Source organism: Mastigoproctus giganteus, chromosome 6 (genome assembly GCF_048544385.1).
Source record: "Mastigoproctus giganteus isolate SK-2022 chromosome 6, ASM4854438v1, whole genome shotgun sequence".
In the NCBI taxonomy this organism is placed as follows: domain Eukaryota; kingdom Metazoa; phylum Arthropoda; class Arachnida; order Uropygi; family Thelyphonidae; genus Mastigoproctus; species Mastigoproctus giganteus.
Window position 1 is genome coordinate 89,450,140 of NC_143580.1, and position 19,724 is coordinate 89,469,863.

Below are 19,724 nucleotides of genomic sequence, written 5' to 3' on the forward strand. Positions count from 1 at the left end.
GATTTTTGGAATTTTTATTAATATAGAAATTAATAGAAATTTCAAGGATCCACTCAGATCCTTGGAATTTTTATTAATTTCTATTTAACATCGACTCAAGTCGATGTTAAAGCTGAACGACAAAGAATTTGGCAAGAGTTGATCAATTTGTGGCAGAATAGGTGGGATGGCACAACACTGGACAGTGTAACACGTAAATTTACCTGAAGTTGACTTTCTTATGGATAAAATATCTACAGTCTTGTTTAGCCTCGACTTGTTTACCTCCTATTTGTTATCAGGACATGGATCATTAAATAAGAAACTGTTTAAATTTCGCTTGCCTCTTACGGAACTCTCTCATTGTGGCGGTGTTGAAGATTGGCAGCACGTGTTGTACTCTTGTCCCTCATGCAATGAATTTCGAGTAACTCTGCAGAATGCAATTCCCAACTTTTCATCATTATTAGAACCAAATTTTGTATCAAATGCCACCAGTTACCGCGCCCTTCAGGATTTCGCTAAGGCAGCCTTCAATAAAAGGCTCGCAATCCTTTCTGCAATGATTGCACCTGCGAATGTTTTAAATTCAGCTCAAGACTCTTCAGTCTGACTTCAGTAGTAGGGAAAATCATGGAGGCAATGATCAAGGGTGGAATTCAGGATCATTTGGATCGAATTGAAATTCTCAAGGATACTCAGCATGGTTTTGTAAAGGGAAAATCATGTTTAACAAATCTGGTTCGCTATTTCGTCACTCACGAGCTGGATTTAGGGAATAATTTCGACATTGTTTATTTAGATTTCAGCAAAGCTTTTGACTCAGTCCCACATGAGCGGTTGCTTTATAAGCTGGAACAGGTTGGAATCACTGGGAAAATCCTTAGAAGGATGGCTTCAGGGCAGGAGGCAGAGGGTTGTGATAAATGGCTATTCCTCAGATTGAGTTGATGTAAGAAGTGGGGTTCCCCAAGGATCAGTATTAGGACCACTGTTGTTTTTAATTTTCATAAACGACATTGATGAAGGGATAGAGGGCGTGATGTCTAAATTTGCAGATGATGTTAAAATTGGTAGAGTAGTTAATGACCACTGTCAAGCTGAGCTTCTTCAGAGAGACCTAGATAGACTTCAGGAATGGTCAGAAAAATGGCAGCTGTGCTTTAATCCAACAAAGTGTAAGGTATTACACCTGGGAAACAGTAATCCCAAAAAAAACTTATTCACTTGGTGGAGTTCAACTAAACCCAGTACTGGTGGAAAGGGACTTGGGTGTTACGATACGGTCAGACATGAAATTCTCTGAGCATTGTAAACAGGTTGCAAGGAAGGCCCATGGTGTCCTATGGATGATCTATCGAACTTTTGCAAGTAGAGATAGGGACGTGATAATCCCATTATATAAGGCTTATGTTAGACCACACTTGGAATACTGTGTTCAAGTATGGAGACCGCACCTAAAGAAAGACATCGAGCTTCTTGAAAGGGTGCAAAGAAGGGTAACTTGCCTGGTGAGATCGGCAAAAGCGCGTCCTTATGAAGAAAGACTTCGAATATGTGGGTTGCAGAATTTGGAAACTAGACACCTTAGAGGAGATTTGATTGAGGTGTTTAAGGCTCTGAGAGGCATCAGTAAAATGAATGAGGACGAAATTTTCAAGATTATAAATGATGCTAGAACTAGGGGACATAAATTCAAGTTACGGGGGGAAATGTTTAGTTGGACTGCAGGAAGTTTTATTTTAGCCAGCGAGTTGTAAATTACTGGAATAAGTTGCCTTCATGGGTGGTAGAGGCCGACAGTTTGGGGAGATTCAAAGGTCATCTGGATAGTACTTTCGGGTAAGGGAGGCGCATAGGATGATAGGTTTAATTTCCGTTTTTTTTTTTGTTTTTTTTTAAATTATTATTATTTAGTTATTTATTTTATTTTTTTTTGTTTTTATCATTGTTTTGTTCGGATTTTTATTATTTTTTTTTTTTGGCTGGTGAAGCCTAAGCCATAGGCTTTCTTGCACCATGCGGCCGTTACTAATACTGATACTAAAGACCCTAATGCACCTTCACTGCAATTACGTTATTGCAAAAAGATCTACAATTATTTTGGACTTGTGCTGTGTGCTTTTTTTTTTTTTTTTTTCCGACTCTACGAGTGTTTTACAACTACAACTCAGTTTAACGATGGAAATTCTCGGCTGACTGCTAACTGACTGTGACTTTGCTACTGGTGATTGACTGACTGACTTTGCTAATGATGACTGCAGGACTTACTGGATGTCACATTTAACCTAAGCTCTTTGCGGGAGGAGGGATTATTATCCTTAATTATTTTCCTTGACCTTGTATATAAACTTTAATTTTTTTATATATATTTATATTATGTTAATTTGTAAAATTAAAGAGATTACTTGCATTGTTTACTTTTATCATCTGTGTCTACCTCAAGCTGTTGAGGTTAATCTTATGTACAGTATTTAATATTTGTATAAGATTTTTTGGTAGCCCGTGGCTATAACCTTCCCGTGGTGGTGGCGCATTTCCAACCTGATGATTCCGGGTAGCCAAACAGCCAGTTCATTTCTGGCCATTTCTGCAGAATCCTGTATTTTATAAGTGAAACGAGGCAGAGATGAACTACCGTTCCAAGTGCCGCCCTAGATAAATACATACAACTACTGCAAGTCTTTTGTGTTTCTCCTACTACGAATTTCAAAATTTCGATGTCGTACAGCAACTCATGATGTAACGACATCGGATTCCTTCTATTGCATATTATAATAGATATTATGAGTTCATCGCAAACTGAGAGATATAAAGAGTAAAATCACTGTGCTCATAGTAATGTATATTTCCACTGACTCAGAAATTATTGCAAAGCTCTGGTGCTATTTTTTAACTATCACTGGACTCATCTGTATGAGTTCTTTATGTAAATACGCATACTTCATATATATTTTTAAACTATATTTTCTTATCAGTTAAACATAAATATAGATACTAAATTAGGTTATTTTATGACAGTTTCATTTGTAGCCTCTATTCTGAATCGATTCTCCATCGCCCCATCAGATCCAAGTTACACAATTCTCATTTAGAAGTTTTACTGCTTTTCGGAGGAGAAGAATGCAGCAACTTCGCGAGTTCAGAAAAAAAAACTAATATTTTCTTAGTTTTTTTTTTCTTTTCGCTCTTTCGTGACTGCACAAAATTGCTATATGTTTTTTTTTTTTTTTTTTTTTTGATTTGGTAGTTGTTGGCGCAACGGCTTCTGTGGCCATATTGCACCTCCCAAGGTTTTTGCAGTACTTTGATCCAAGCCCGAGGCGAGAATCGAACCCGCGACCTTTGGGTTGCCGGGCAGGTACTTTACCCACTCGGCTAGCCCGGTCGGCGCTATATGTTGTAAGAATCGGTCAGGTGTTATCGCATCACGCACTCGTTAACTTCTCACAACCTTGGATGGTCTTTTCCATTAGATTTCATCATGTCGTTGGAGTTTCCAAATGGTTAAGCAGCAGTGCCTTTGCCTGTTTGGTAGGGGTGGGAGAAACAAGGCTTTAGTAACAAATGTTGTTGTTGTTATTTGGTTTTTAGGAGCATTAGCAACTAAGGCCATATTGCTCCGGTGCGGTGGTCATTCCCTGACCTTTCCGCATCCTCCGTATTTGGTGGTGACTGGCTCGAACCCCGGTCTAATCAAGAAGCGTGTGCTACGCACTGCTGCTCCTTCCCACCTGGCTACGGAGGCGCCTTCGGTTACAAATGTTCTGATGTTTAAAATGGTATTTATCATTTGCGCATTGCGAGTTAGCATGAACAAATAAGATACTTTTATGAGGCTCTACTAATGGTTTTTATATTAGATAGAATGAATATAGAATGAAATAACGTAGCACCTGGTTAAGGGAATTAACACCCGAAATGTAACATCATTAATTATGTTTAACAATCATCCAAGAACTTCCTGAACGGTTCCCTACGATTATTGTGATTTTTCATGAAATTCAATCAATCACTTTCTCTTTGATGTTTACTTTTATAAGTTAAGTGAAACTTAACATATAAAATTATGTTTGCTGTATTTCAAAATGAAAGTTTATCTATGGATATAAATAAGGTCACAAATTATTTTTTTTCATACTTTGTTCTGAATCGATTGAGTTAAATAAAATGGAATGCAATAAAATTAAAATTCAATTCCAGACGCCAGAAAACGTAATTTACACCTTGTTAGTACGACACATTAATTTTTCTAAATACAAAATAGACACCAATTATAAAATGACTTTCTCTTTTAGATTACGTACTTCACTTCAAGCCGGAAGGAGGAGAGTGGCAACAAAAAAAGCTTGCCACCAGTACAGACTTTTTTGTGTTGGAAGGACTGCGATGTGGCACACGTTATCAATTGTATATGACTGCAACGAACAGTCTAGGGACCGGAGAACCTGGTGATCCAGTTTCAGTAAGAACGAAAGGTGCAGGTATGTAAAAGAAAAGTTTACACTTCTTGTTTATAAAATGGAAACACTGGAATATGCAAATGACTGTAAGAGGTACCTTCCATATTTCTTGCCGCTATTTTTTTTAATGATCGCAATTGCATCCATATTGTACCATAGCTCTTTTCGTAGATTTTGAGTATCAGTTCAATGGCGGTGAAAATCATTAATTTTTCTGAAGAATAGAGAATAAAGTTGCTGGTTTCTGCTAGATTGTGGCGAGTTAGATATCAAGAATAATTTCCAAGGAAGGGTGAAATATGATATTTTTGAAGCCATCCAAAAAATCGTTAAAATCGATAAAAATTCCAGCAATATTTTTCATACCATTTCAAGTTATCTTGTGCTCAGATATTGCTCGATTTCTAATGTTCCAAAACGAACATCAGGAATTTTGATTTTGTCTCGTGAGGCGTAACTATATTTTTGAGTTGTGGTATCGTTGAAAATTGCTGGGTGCTTCAAAAAGTAAGTGTTCAGAATTATATTCTTGAAAATCACTTACCATCCTTTTTGCTCATTCTCTTCTCGCCATTTGTGGATTCTCGTGAATTTTTATATTCTCTTCTTGGCGAAAACCTGCCTTTAAGAGTTCGCCAACATATATTCGGATCAGAGATTTTATTTGTTTATTACAATATTCTTACTAAGCTAAACAGGCACTTTAAATGCATGTTTTTTCTTTAGTTTATTTTAGTTTGTCAATGTATGCTTAACAGAATAAACTTATTTACTGTGTGTAAAAAAAAACAGCGAAACTATACTATAAATAAATAAATACAATAAAATGCAACAATTCAGTTGAATGGAAAAATGATAAGAAAATTCAGAAGAGCAGGTTTTGCTCAATTAAGTAGTTGCAATGAAGTATTTAAGATTTACAAGAGATAATTAACTAACGACAGTATATTACACGGGTAAATTTTATTATTTATTACACGGATAAACTGTTTATAACGAACCAATCAATAGTGCTAAATATCACCCTTTCTATTTCTTCCCAACATACATATGGGGGGACACATTTTAATTTGAAAAAAAAAAAAAAAAAATGGAGTATATGTGCGGCAATTTGTTTTCAACCAAAAATTAAGTGACTGTAATAACAAACTTCTGTTTGCTGAGGAAGTGGGCAGTTTTAATAAATTTAAAAATGGACTAGAACAATGTACAAATGAAGTAAGTTTCATTATTTATTTATTTGGTTGATTCTGCATAAACTTCCTTCCTTGAATCATCTTTCCACTCGTAAACCCCAGGGTCCTGAGCTGGATATCATCATTCTTCTCTTTTTTGGTGATTCCTCTCTCTCTCTCTCTCTCTCTCTCTCTCTCTCTCTCTCTCTCTCTCTCTCTCTCTCTCTCTCTCTTGTACACTGTTTATAGAATTAACAGTGTACATTATTTTACCCAGTTCATATTTTTAATTATCATTAGCCTAAAAAACAGTTTCCTCAATTTATGAATATTTATCCTCTTAATTTATCTCCATCTTCCAATTGAAAGAATCATCACATTTATTGTTTCGGCTTTGGCAAGTTTTATGAACTCTGACTGGGCAATGTCTGGCGCCTTAACCACTCGGCCACCCTGACACATACATTTATTGTAATGCCCATTTTTGTAGATCTTTACTGTAATTTTACAGCTGCATGAAGATGTATGTCGCTTTTTTCGCATTTATGTCTGCTTATAATTGGTAGCGTGACAATTTTTGTGGATCTATATGCAGCTTGTTATATAGTTTCAAAACCTTTAGAAGGAAACATCTCAGACTACCTGTATTTAGCATTTCTCGCTTTTGAAATGCTGGTTCATTTCCGCTACACGTACTTTCTTATTCAGACTTAGGGGTATTCAGTATGTGGAAACTAATCCTATCAGTAACAAGATCGATAAACCTTAAGAAATATCGTGCCGTAATTAGACACAGTCTTGGAATAACATTTAAGTTTAGCAGTAGAATGTATTTGAAAATATTTGTTGGAGCATTCTAATATCATTTAAAACCCAACGCGTAGCTAGCAACTCTACTCTAAAGCGATTGCATAGTTGATGAAAAGATCCTACGATAAAATATTAGTCCTCTTTTGGCGAGATAACTGATAAAATGAATTTGAACTAATTCCAGCTGGTGCTCCAAATACTTGGTGTATGGATTCCAAAGATAGGCAAATTTAATAATTAGCAGTTAAAAATAACCCTGAAGAGAAAAACTGCAAAGCACAGATTGCAGAATAAAAAAATTTATGAGATCTCTATTAACCATGGAAACAGTCACAGCGAAACAATATTTCTTTTTAGGATCAGTTTGGTTTGGTTTTTAATGGCGCATTGGCAGCTAAGGCCATAATGCGCCAAATCAAAGAATAAAACTAATACAAAAATATTGGTCAGCCTAAAAACAGGCTACCGTGTCAAAAAGATAAAAATGATACTATCGTTAAAGTTTATATAAAAAAGTATAAGATATGACATTAAATCTTTGTGTATAAATTGATCGAGTGTAAAAAATTAAAAACGTCAGACATGTTGTCTCTGTCACCTAAAATCTGACTGAGTGTAAATGGTTCAGCCAGATTATTAAAAGTTCTAGAAAAGGATCGTTTAAAGACAGGACATTCAATAAATATGTGAGAAACAGTTAAAATAACGTTACACGTCTCACACATAGGTGAGCCATCTGCCCTCAGCAAAAAGGAGGGTGTTAGATGGCTATGACCTATGCGAATTTTTGGATCAGTAAATGGGAAGGGGGGTCGGGGGAGAGATTTCTTGCATCCAACTTCTCGTTATCAGGAAAAACGATATTGCTTGCTGGAGGCAAGCAGCATCTGAGAAAGATAGATCAAAATTTGTACTTTACTCTTGCCAAAGACTTTCATAAGGACTTTTTTCTTTGTTTTGTTAATCGCCAAAGCAACTGAGGACGTTAGTATACAGTTTCTATATACTTGTGTATATGCCTACTTGCAAAATGTTTGTGCAAAACCATTCAAATCCTCGCTTGAAATCGACAGTCAGTCATGTTTTGATAAAAAGAAAAAAAAAACCTCAAGTAAGCTCCTCGCGTCACTAAAGGGATTTAAACCGAAATGTTTTCCACCGGGTGTGGGAAGGTTGGTGATTATATTCACTCTGATACCAGCGAGGACTCCATAAGGGCAGTAATAGAGTTATTGATAAAGTTAGTAGATCTCGACATAGGTAATAAATACATTTTCTGTTTATATAAACTCAGGGACGACCACACTACCAGAGAATTTCGCAAGATCGAGAGAAAATCAGAAACAGCATCGCATTTAGCAATCATGGGCTAGAATCCCAGTCACTCAAAGCAAGTGTACTTATGTATCCTCCCGCTTGATCACTCGGCTAAAGCGGCCATTGTGGCATGCGGATCAAATCAATTTTGGGTTACTTTGTTTGATGCATGATCAAATCCAAAGGAGATGTTTGTGTTTTCTTTCATATTTTTTGATTCTTAAAAAAAATATAAGGAATACATGAATATAAACGAGCAAATGTTATTAATACAATAAGTTAATCGTTTAATGTAACATATTACTTTCAGCCTAATAACCCCAGGAAGAATATGCAGAATTCTGTAATGTACTTGTTATGATTTAAAACCCACGAATGCCATATTAATTTCTGTAAAAGAATCGATTAAAATCTTGCATAAAATGCATAAGTTTTGATTGCTCATATTTTATTATTTTTAGCGCCCGTGTCACCACAAAAGGATTCTTTTCTCTCCGTTAACACCACAACAGTGAATTTATTCTTTGAGACGTGGCTGTCTGGAGGATGTCCGGTAACCTTTTACTCGGTTCAGATACGCTCTAAATTTCAGCGTGATTGGAAACTAATTTCCGATCGGGTGTCTGCCCATCAACCTCGTATGGATATTCGCCACCTGGTTCCCGGAAGAGAATACACACTACGTGTCAGTGCCCACAGCGAAGCGGGCACGACAGAAGCTGAATACAGTTTTACTACCTTAAACCTAAGTATACCAGGTAAGCATATCTAGAACGATTCCCTGAATACATAGAGTCTAATTACACTTTTAAGTGATATGTGCACTATCTCTTAGATATCATTATTTCCAGTAATTAATAATCATTATACATAATTATCATGATATATAATAATTTGTAAGAAAATTGCGCAATCAATTCGCTTCTGTATCTCTTGTACGATTTCTGAAATATGCAAATTAGCTCATTCGTCCATAGAGACAATTACAGACCTTATTAGGTGTAGCAGAGTTGATTACTCCTGATAACCAAGCAGCATTCACAACGGGCTCTAGGGAGGTTAAACAGTCTAACAGAGCTCATCGATTTCGTTCCTAGACATCACAGCAGTCATAGATCTTCTATGAAAGTTGTGAAGCTCTGTAATATGAGTTCGAAATTATGCTTGCCAATGCAAACAATTCCCCTTCTCTCACTCTCCCCAAATGGATATATATTGCAGCTTCCCCGTCTCCTCTGTTGGACACGAATTTCTGAATATATACGCTTGAGCGAATTAGAATATTTATTATTTCTTTTGATTTGGCTTCCTACTGCGATTTCCTGGCTCACAAGATGAAATATAATTCAAACGGCCGAGATAAAGAGGAGCAGCTAGAACCGCAGGTGGTACTGAATGCAATCCAAATAATGATTCTAGTGTTCTCCAATAGCGGAAGAAACACTGGATACTGTGTACTAATACGAACGGGGCTACTTTGAATGTGACAACACCGACCTTTAACTAATAAAAGCCAACTTCTTGTTATCGAAAGTCCAAGAAATTTTGGCATCTCCACCCAAAGATGGAGAATCTAAAGTAAAGAAACATTGGTTACCCTTGAAAAAGTATGCTCTTCCCTCCCTCCTTCCTTTAGTACTAATAGAGTTGATCTTTGAACTTCTTCCGAACTGTCAGCCTCAACTACCTGCGTAGTCAACTTGTTCCAGCAATCAACGAGTCGCCGGCTAAAATTATTTTCCGGCAATGATATATAAAGTGTTATTTAGCATCGCCAGAACTTCATATATAGTGTTACGCATTGACAGACACCAAAATAATTAAAATTAATTACATCATGAGAATCTTTTTAGTATAGATTCATCGAGGATATTTTCTTTTAATCTTAAAACGCATCAAAGTATCAAAATTTAGTTGAGCGAATTTTTGGCACAGAGCCGTCCCGGGGTGACCCAAGGTTTCTTGGGAAATAAACTGATATTATAATGATAATAATAATAATTTCGCGGAATGTTTGGGCAATGCACGAGGACCATATATGCATATATATATTTTGTATTTCAATATTCTACCAATAATATTTCTGTTATAAATCGCATTTAGTTTCCAACATCAATGAATTAATTAGTTCAGTTTTAATTGGATAGATAGCGACAAAAAATATCATTCTTTTATTTTTTATGGTTAAAAGTTTTTCTTAGATATTTGACAGTATGTGCATTTTTTCTTCTTCAGTGCCAACGGCCAGGCCTTCACCACCCTTCCTTGCACAGGATAACAACCTACCATTTTACAAAAACCTAACGGTACTTCTCCCGGTAGCGATTTCCTTGACAGTTCTAATTATCGTCATTGTGACTGTGATAGTATGCCTAAGGCGGCAGGCAGACACGAGCAGCGGAGGAAGTAGCGGAGGTAAGAAACTCATCTTATATCCCATTTCATAATGAAGTAGCGTAATGGCCTCATTTAACCACAGAAAACTCGTTAGCTTACAAAACTGTGTCAAAATGGCAAAGGCTGTTTATCAGAGAAGGCGCTTTAAGAGAATTCTACCTTTTATAACAGAACAAGACCTAAAAAAACCTAAAAACGGCTTCATTATGGTGAAAATGATTCCGCTAACGACTGTAAAGGAAAAAGTGTGTGCGTGTGTTTTAAGCAATCTGAAATTATTATTTGTTGTTGAGTATTTAATGGCACAAGGACTGCTATGGCCAAGTGGTGCCTTTCAAGGTTTCTTAATCAGTACTAGCGTTTGAGTTCAGTTCCGGTTAAATTTGAAAATGGCAGTTAGAAATAATTATAGACACCAATTCATGACACCCAGTTTGTATAATAGACATGTAATTAGTGGATGGGACTTTTATTTGAGGCATTTCGGTTTCTTCTTTGATGTTTTTCAGCTTGCTCTGCACTTTCATTTCGAGGTTTTCCCAAGTGAGCTGGAATTCAACAAAAGATGCATGTTGGATGCATTTTTGTAGCTGTATAAGCATTAATGTATTTTTTAAAGTTAAGGTGATTAGGAAAAATACTATTTTGTAATGCAGCTATTGCACTTTGAGAGTCTGTATATATATTATTATTGGGAGATGACAAGATGTTTAGATTTTCTATTCCTAAAATTATCGCGAATAGTTCAGCAGTATAGTTGCTGCATAAAATCGGGATCTGTACTGAGATAATGTCATTTAGAAAATCTGCTGCTACTCCTACAGCGGTGTGTCTGAATTTTATCCATTGGTATATATCTGCGAGAAATGAGAGTAGTTGCATATTTGCTTTGTGAAGATGTTTGACTGTAAGTGATAGCTTTTCCCACTGTCTGAAGTACTTATCTATAATTGGCGAGTACTGGACCCATAGTAGGCCAGATTTATGTGTATTGAAGGATCTTATCGGGATGTAAATTCCAGCAGTCAGTTAACTCTTGCAGCCTAATAAGACTGCAAATGTCTGGCATGAAAGCATACTTTATTCTTTGCGCTTGGTGAAGTTGTCCTCGATTGTTATATAAATGTTTGTAAAATTATTATTTTTTTTTTTACATTGTACTTGGTGGAGATGGACGAATAGTCCTGGTGCCAATGTGAGACAGGTATACGAAGCCTAATAAGACTACTAGCAGATTAATCGCCTTGGGTTTATTTATGTAATGCATTGTCCATTGCAAATCAATGGGGTATGGAGAACAGGATGAGATGAATAGCTCTGAATTCTGACTGCATAATTGAACAGAAGCATCAGCATCCAGATGAAGTGGATATTTATTTGCCTCAGTATATGAAATGTAAACTGGAGAGTTTCTAAAACTCTCTCTCACTCTCTCTCTCTCTCTCTAGCTTTGGTTTGGTTTGGTTTGGGTTTTATTGGCGCATTAGCGACTAAGGCTATAATGCGCCAAGACCAGGTCATTTATAAAAATTTTTTTTTTTTTAAATTTTCAGTGACCTAATTAGTTAGGTCACTATGTCAAAAAGGTATAACAAATATATAAAAGCACAAAGTAAAAATTTTATATAAGAGTAAAAATATTTATTGTTTTTAAAAAGCAAAAAACAGCAGACACATTGTCATTGTCAGATAAAATCTGACTGAGTGTATACGGCTCAGTCAGATGAATAAAAGCGGTAAAACGGATATTGCTAAAATCTGGACATTCAACTAAAATGTGTCTAATTGTTAAAATTGTGCCACAGGACTCACACATAGGAGGGTCATCAGCCCTCAGCAAAAATGAATGAGTCAAATGACTATGTCCTATGCGGGTCCGGGCAAGAACAACTTCCTCCTTACGATTCCTGCGCAGACTAGACTGCCACGGTTCAATTACAGGCTTTATGTGATGTAATTTATTCGCAGTCTGTCTATTCCATGAATCCTGCCATTGGGAATGTAACTTTTGATGTACTATTTGCCTGTAGTCTGTATAGGGGACTAACAGGCAGCGGTTATTATTGGGAATTGCTGATTTGGCTGCGGCGTCAGCCAAATCATTTCCCCTAATCCCAATGTGGCTCGGAATCCAGCAGAAGCGGATGTCATATTCGCGTTCGTGGAGGACGTGAATCTTCTGCTGAATGCTAGACAGAACTGGATGAGGATTATATCTCAAGGATATTAAAGCCTGTAACACGCTGAGAGAATCAGAATATAAAATGAACCGTTGGTATTGGCATTTACTAATGTGATCCAAGGCTAACTCAATTGCATGCAGCTCTGCAGTAAATATGCTGCATTCAGAGGGAATCTGCTCCGATGTAGTGCTGTCTGTAAAGACAGCAGCAGATCCCACATATAATTCCGACTTCGAACCGTCTGTGTAGACTGGCGCGAAGTCGGGATATGCAGCTCGGTGTGCTGAATAAAGCTGCAGGTAGACCGAAGATGGAGTGTCCGACTTTCCCCAATTTCTAAGGGACAAATCACATGCCGGGACACGAGCATGCCAGGGTGGAAAGGGTTGCTTTGGTGTTTGGGCAACCTTGTCTACCTTCATATTAAGTTCTTTGAGTAGCTCTTGGAGACGAATACCAAAAGGACGATTGGCAGTCTTACGGGTGTTGTACAAATTTTCCCATCGTGGCTCAAAAACGAATGGCCACGTAGGATGGTCTGGCAGGGATTTCAGTTTTAAGGCGTACTTTAGAGACAACTGCCTACGACGAAGCGATAACGGTGGTTCGTTTGCTTCGACGTATAAGCTCTGGACAGGAGATGTTCGAAATGCTCCAGTAGCGATACGTAGAGCCTGATGATGGACAGGGTCCAGCCATCGAAGGGCACTGTCTCTGGCTGAAGTATAGACTTGGGACCCATAATCTAGTTTGGATCGCACAAGTGCACGATACAGCCGTAGTAGGGTGCATCTGTCTGCTCCCCAAGATGTAGAGGAGAGCGAGCGGAGAATATTAAGCCCACGCGTGCACTTTGTGCGGAGTTGACGGATATGATCCAAAAAGTTCAATTTCTTATCGAATATGAGTCCCAAGAATTTTATGTTCGCTGCTACTGGAATGGCATTTTGTCCGAGCCTTAATTCAGGTTCAGGATGAAGATTACGCTTGCGACAAAAGTGTACGCAAACGGTCTTCTCCGGCGAGAACCTGAAGCCATTAGCAAGTGCCCAGGAATTCAGACTATCAATGGATTTCTGCAGTTGTCTTTCAATAACCCTCATGTTGCACGACTGGCAAAAAATGCTAAAGTCATCAACATAGAGGGCACTGTTTACAGTTGGAGGAAGTTGTTCTGTGATGGAATTTATTTTGATGGCAAAAAGCGTGACACTTAATACTGATCCTTGTGGTACTCCCTCCTCTTGGCTAAAGGAGCGAGAGAGTGAGGATCCCACACGAACTTGGAACGATCGATTGGCTAAAAAGTTTTTAATAAACAAAGGGAGATGCCCTCTAAGGCCTAGGCCATGTAAGTCTTTTAAAATGCCAAATCTCCAAGTTGTGTCATACGCTTTTTCCATGTCAAAGAACACCGACACCAAGTGTTCCCGTTTTAGGAAAGCATCCCGGATGGATGCTTCCAATCTAATAAGATGGTCCAAAGTGGACCGGTTCCTTCGGAAGCCGCACTGGATGCTGGAGAGAAGGTCATTTGATTCTAAATACCATATTAAACGAGAATTGACCATTCTCTCCAGGATTTTGCACAGACAGCTAGTCAGAGCAATAGGACGATAGTTGGTGGTGACTTTTGGATCCTTTCCTGGCTTGGGAAAGGCAAGAATGATTGCCTTTCGCCAGGAGTCCGGAAACTGCCCTTCAGTAAAGATTCTGTTATACAGAAGGAGCAGACAATCCATAGATTTTGGTGAAAGATGTCTAATCATTTCATAATGGATGCCATCTGGTCCAACGGCACTTGCTTTGGAAAGAGCGAGGGCTCTTTTTAGTTCCAGAATAGTGAAATCCCCGTTGTAGGGATAGATGCTCTTACATTTAAAGTTAAGTGCCTGTTTTTCGGTTTTGTATTTCAGGACCAGGAACTCTGGGGAATACGAAGATGTTGAAGAGATGTTAGAGAATGTTTCCCCAAGAGCATTGGCTATTGCAGTTGGATCTGCAATAGCGCATCCATTATAATCTAGGATTGAAGAAGGGTGGGATGTATATTTCCCCTTCATTTTCCGGATTTTATCCCAGACTACCTTAGAGTTGGTAGACTGGTTAATAGATGATGTAAAACGGATCCATGATTCCTTTTGACTCTGACGACGAATGTAGCGTGCTTTGGCTCGTGCACGTTTGAAGGCTATAAGGTTGTTTGTGGTAGGATATCGGCGGAATATCCCCCACGCTTTGTTTTGAGCCTTTTTTGCTGTTGTGCATTGTGAATTCCACCAAGGTTTAGGAAATGGTGGAAACCGGGCTGATGTTTTTGGGACAGCATTAGCAGCTGCTTGGACAATATTTTCTGTGATGTACTTAACTGCATCATTGATAGGCTCTTGACTGACTGTACTAAGATCAAAATTTGCCTGGTGTTGGAAGGCAGTCCAGTCAGCCTGATCAATCTTCCACCGTGGTAGCCTGAAGGGAAGACATGGTCTCCCACTGTGTAGCAAGGTTATCACGGGGAAGTGATCACTACCGTACGGACTCTCCTCCACTTCCCAGGTGAGTGAAGGGAGTAGAGAAGGGGAGCAGATAGAGAGATCAATGGCAGAAAAAGTACGGGTAGGCATGTGGAAAAAGGTGTTTGTTCCAGTATTTAGAAGGGAAAGGTCATTGTCATTGAGCATGTGCTCTATGACTCGTCCCCTTCGATTGATGTTAGCACTACCCCACAGGGTGTTATGTCCATTAAAATCCCCAAGAAGTAAGAAAGGGGGAGGCAGCTGCGTTAGAAGATCATCAAGGTCTGCCTGGGAGATGTCAGTCCCAGGTGGCAAATATATAGAGCATACAGTTAATAAGAATCCCACTGAAAGGCGAATTGCAACAGCCTCTATGCTGGTTGTAATTAGCAAGGGCTGCACTGGGGTATGGTTACCCACAAGGATAGCCACTCCCCCATGTACAGAGCCGTCCGCAATTCTATCCTTTCGGAAAACTGTGATGTTGTGCATGGTGGGATCGTCATTTGCCTTGAGATATGTCTCCTGCAAGCAAAAGCAAACTGGCTCGTGCTTTTGCAGGAGGGCCTTGATGTCATCTATATTTCGCCGGAATCCACGACAATTCCATTGTAGGAATTTAGCCATTATTTTGGCTTGGTGGGTCCATCAGGCGGCTTCCGAGGTGCTGAGGGCTTACTTTTATCTGTCTTGGATTTGTCTTTTTTGGGGAAGAATGGACGCTGTCCCGTGTCCATTTCCTCCTCCGCAAAGAGTTCCAAGACTGACTCTTCGGGTACCTCCTTCTGCTCAACATCCATCCTTTCTTGGGTACTAGGTGGTACTTCCCCTTTTTTGTTCTTTTCTTTAATAGTTACCTTTGGAACTTGTGGAGCGTTAGGAGGTACCGATATAGGAGTGGCAGCTGATTGGTCCTTTTGTGCGGGTTTTTGAGAACTTAATAGATACCGCGCGATGGGAGTGAAAGACTCCTTTGGAGGAATGGTCATGTCCGTCTGAGTTCCGACGGAACATCTCCCTGCTACCTTCTGGGCGTAGGTAGGTCTGTTGGTATTCAGGGGTTTGACCGATTTCCTTGCCTCCTGGTATGATATATTTAGCTCTGCCTTCAGCCGTTGAATTTCTTTCTCTTCTTTCCACCTCTGGCATGCTCGTGAATAGGCCGGGTGTTCGCCTTCACAGTTAATACAGGTGGGTTTTGCGGCTGAACATGCTGTTGTTTCGTGGTCCTTTGCACCGCATCGAGCGCATGCAAGGACTCCACGGCAGGCCATTTGAGAATGTCCATACTTCTGGCACTTAAAGCACCGTAAAGGGTTCGGAATGTATGGACGCACTGAACAGTTGATATATCCAGCTTTAATCTCATCAGGAGGTTTAGGAGTGTTAAAAGTCAGGATAACGCTCCTGGTTTTAACAATTTTTCCATCCCTTCGCGCAGTGATTCTCTTGACGGCAATGACTCCCTGTGGTTTTAATTCGGAGCAGATTTCCTCCTCGTATACGTCGAGAAGGTCCCACTCCGAAATGACACCTCTAGATGAATTGAGTGTTCTGTGTGGTGTCACTGTTATAGGGATACCTCCGATTGATGTTACTCGGAGTAGATGTTCCGATTGCCTGTCATTTTTAGTTTCAATTAAGAGGTCTCCAGAACGGAGCCTCTTAACTGATTTGGGAGAACCTGCTAACCCGTCTAACCCTTTTTGAATAAAAAAGGGCGACATTTTGCCAATCGGTTTTTCATTGGTGGAATGCATAATGAGAAATCTTGGGACAGGCCCTGATGGTGATGTTTCGGTTCGCTGCCTCTTTGTTGCAATAATATCTGCCTCTCCGTCTATGTTTTCAGATAGGGACCGGGTTGGGGCCCCTGAAGAAGTAAGTTTATCAGGATTCATGGAAATTTTTAAGTTGTTCAGTGCCCGGGCTCCCCACCCACCACGGAGCCCAAAGGGACGCCCACTACCCGGCATGCAATAAATGCGCTCGGGAGTGGGACGCCAGGGCTACCCAGACACTATACCCGCACCGCCGCCAGCCTGAATCCTGTCCCTCGGACCATGAGGGTAGGGGCGTGGCTTTGACACGGTTGACCCTCGCAGGCGAACCTACTAGCCGATTGATCCTAGCCGGGCCTTCCAGGACCACCCGTCTTGTCGAAGCAGGGGCCAAAGTGGTGTATTGAAGCTGGGCCCCTCAACCACCAGGATCCCCCTTTCCGAATTTCCACGGGTCGCAGCGCACGGCAAACACGCCGGATTCCATTGATGTAAGCCCGGAACCTAGGCTGTGGGCGTTGGATCCCAGTGATGCTAGTCTGGAAGTCCAGCAGCGTCACTGGGAGGTCCCCTCACCACGTACAGGTGCCCACGTCGAGGGGCTCTCTCTAGCAGCGTCATATCCTGGGGGATATTATGCTGATAATGGCTGTAAATCAGTTCCATACTGAACTGATTTAAAGCTCGGTACAGAACAAGTAAAGTTATATGAGGAACATGTAAGAACCCATAGGTAATTCCAAGTAAATTCATCATATGCATATATATATTTACTTATTCGTATATATTTTTTATATTTAAGACATAGCTAAATTAATATAAGTGCCAGTATTTAAGAAAGTTATGATTTTCAAGAAAGTTAAGTTTATTATCGAGAATTAGGCCAATGAATAGAATGCTACTGGAAAACGGTGACTAGTTAACAGAGGTTCAGGTTCGGGATGCATTTTAAACTTTTTGTAAAAATTCTTTGAGATCTGTATAAGTTCTGCTTCAATCAGAAAAAGTTTGTTTTTCGAAATCTGAAGCTACCGCTCTAAGGAGTTCATATTCTGGAAATGACATGATGATATGGAAAGTTCATCGGCATACGAGTCAATTTTATTTGAAATGATTCGTCAAATTGCTTATTCGAACTGCAAATGGTGTAGTATTCAATACTAATAAATGGATAACCCTTTTCGAATAAGTACCGGTATTTATTTGAACTGAAAATAGTGTAAACAATTGTGTTTTCCCTCAAACAAACCTTTACGGTAATAGCCCTAAACACTCGAGGGAATCTGCCACTCCTACCCATGTAGATTTTGGAATAGTGTTCTTCTCAAAACAGAGGTTTTATGCTCATGTAGACAAGCTGGCATACAGAGTAGCCTCTCTTCGGTGGGCAGCCAAACAGCAATTAATCTACGTCAAGGATCCTCAAATAATTAGAAAATTCATTAGAACGGTAATTTATACTCCACTCTTCCATGCCGATGAAGTGTGGGCATCAGCAGCTACTACTACGAAGAAGGAAATCCTCGCTGCAGAAATCTGGCTCCTTAAATGAGCTAATCGGAAAGCTTGTCTCCCACCACGGGACAGAACTACAGCCTCAGCTACTCCATTGGAGATGCAGCGACTACCTGATATCATTGAAATACAGCAACTGGTGGTAGCTACAGCTAAAATGATCACGGACCAAATCTCAACACTGCGCATTTGGGATTCGTAAAACCCAAGCCAGAACTTCGGTCAACCCCGATGCCCTGCTCGAAGCATCGGAGACTTCATATCTCAGATAGCTTCCTCCCAAATCAAATGCTAACGGAAGTACAGCACCTCAATGCCGACTTGAATAAGTTTTGCGCCAATGGAACCTATAGAAAACCGGTCTTAGCAGCTCGCCCGAATCCCAGAAGCCAATACACTGTAATAACAAACTCGTGCTCCTATGCACACCATCTGCCAAGCTCTCCTGTGCTTCTAAGAAATTCATTCGCTACGTGCGGGGTTAAGTACACATAACCATGCTTCTGTAAACAACAGCGCATCGATGAGTATCCACAGTGAAAGTCATTCGCGTATATATATTGTAAATACAAATATAAGCTTACGTGATGTAGCATTTAATTAGCAGCAATTAATCTACGTCAAGGATCCTCAAATAATTAGAAAATTCATTAGAACGGTAATTTATACTCCACTCTTCCATGCCGATGAAGTGTGGGCATCAGCAGCTACTACTACGAAGAAGGAAATCCTCGCTGCAGAAATCTGGCTCCTTAAATGAGCTAATCGGAAAGCTTGTCTCCCACCACGGGACAGAACTACAGCCTCAGCTACTCCATTGGAGATGCAGCGACTACCTGATATCATTGAAATACAGCAACTGGTGGTAGCTACAGCTAAAATGATCACGGACCAAATCTCAACACTGCGCATTTGGGATTCGTAAAACCCAAGCCAGAACTTCGGTCAACCCCGATGCCCTGCTCGAAGCATCGGAGACTTCATATCTCAGATAGCTTCCTCCCAAATCAAATGCTAACGGAAGTACAGCACCTCAATGCCGACTTGAATAAGTTTTGCGCCAATGGAACCTATAGAAAACCGGTCTTAGCAGCTCGCCCGAATCCCAGAAGCCAATACACTGTAATAACAAACTCGTGCTCCTATGCACACCATCTGCCAAGCTCTCCTGTGCTTCTAAGAAATTCATTCGCTACGTGCGGGGTTAAGTACACATAACCATGCTTCTGTAAACAACAGCGCATCGATGAGTATCCACAGTGAAAGTCATTCGCGTATATATATTGTAAATACAAATATAAGCTTACGTGATGTAGCATAGTAAATACTTGCATAATGTGAGGAATAATGATACTGTACTATTTTTCATTTTTTTTTTATATCGTTGTGTAGATAATTATTTAATTTTGATGTGAGTCCCCGCCTTTGGCGGTGAAGGTACAGTTGCAATTTTAATTACATTTATCTACATGGCATTCATCTAGTTGCAATAAAGATTCTCTCTTACTAAATACAGTAGTAAAAAGAGGATATCCTCTTCCTGAATACGTTTAGCGGAATGATTACATTCGTTTCATTTCAGAAGAAC

General features: G+C 39.6%; 1 protein-coding gene across 1 annotated transcript in view; it reads left to right on the forward strand.

The window, feature by feature from the left end:
* The window catches only part of LOC150084458 (cell adhesion molecule Dscam1-like), a 435,843-nt gene that overhangs the window by 251,928 nt on the left and 164,191 nt on the right, over positions 1-19,724 (forward strand). The window contains exons 20-22 of the mRNA XM_090376242.1: positions 4,278-4,463; positions 8,206-8,502; positions 9,980-10,159. Of these exons, the coding sequence (XP_090232368.1) occupies positions 4,278-4,463; positions 8,206-8,502; positions 9,980-10,159 (663 nt within the window). The remainder of the gene's footprint in view (positions 1-4,277; positions 4,464-8,205; positions 8,503-9,979; positions 10,160-19,724) is intronic.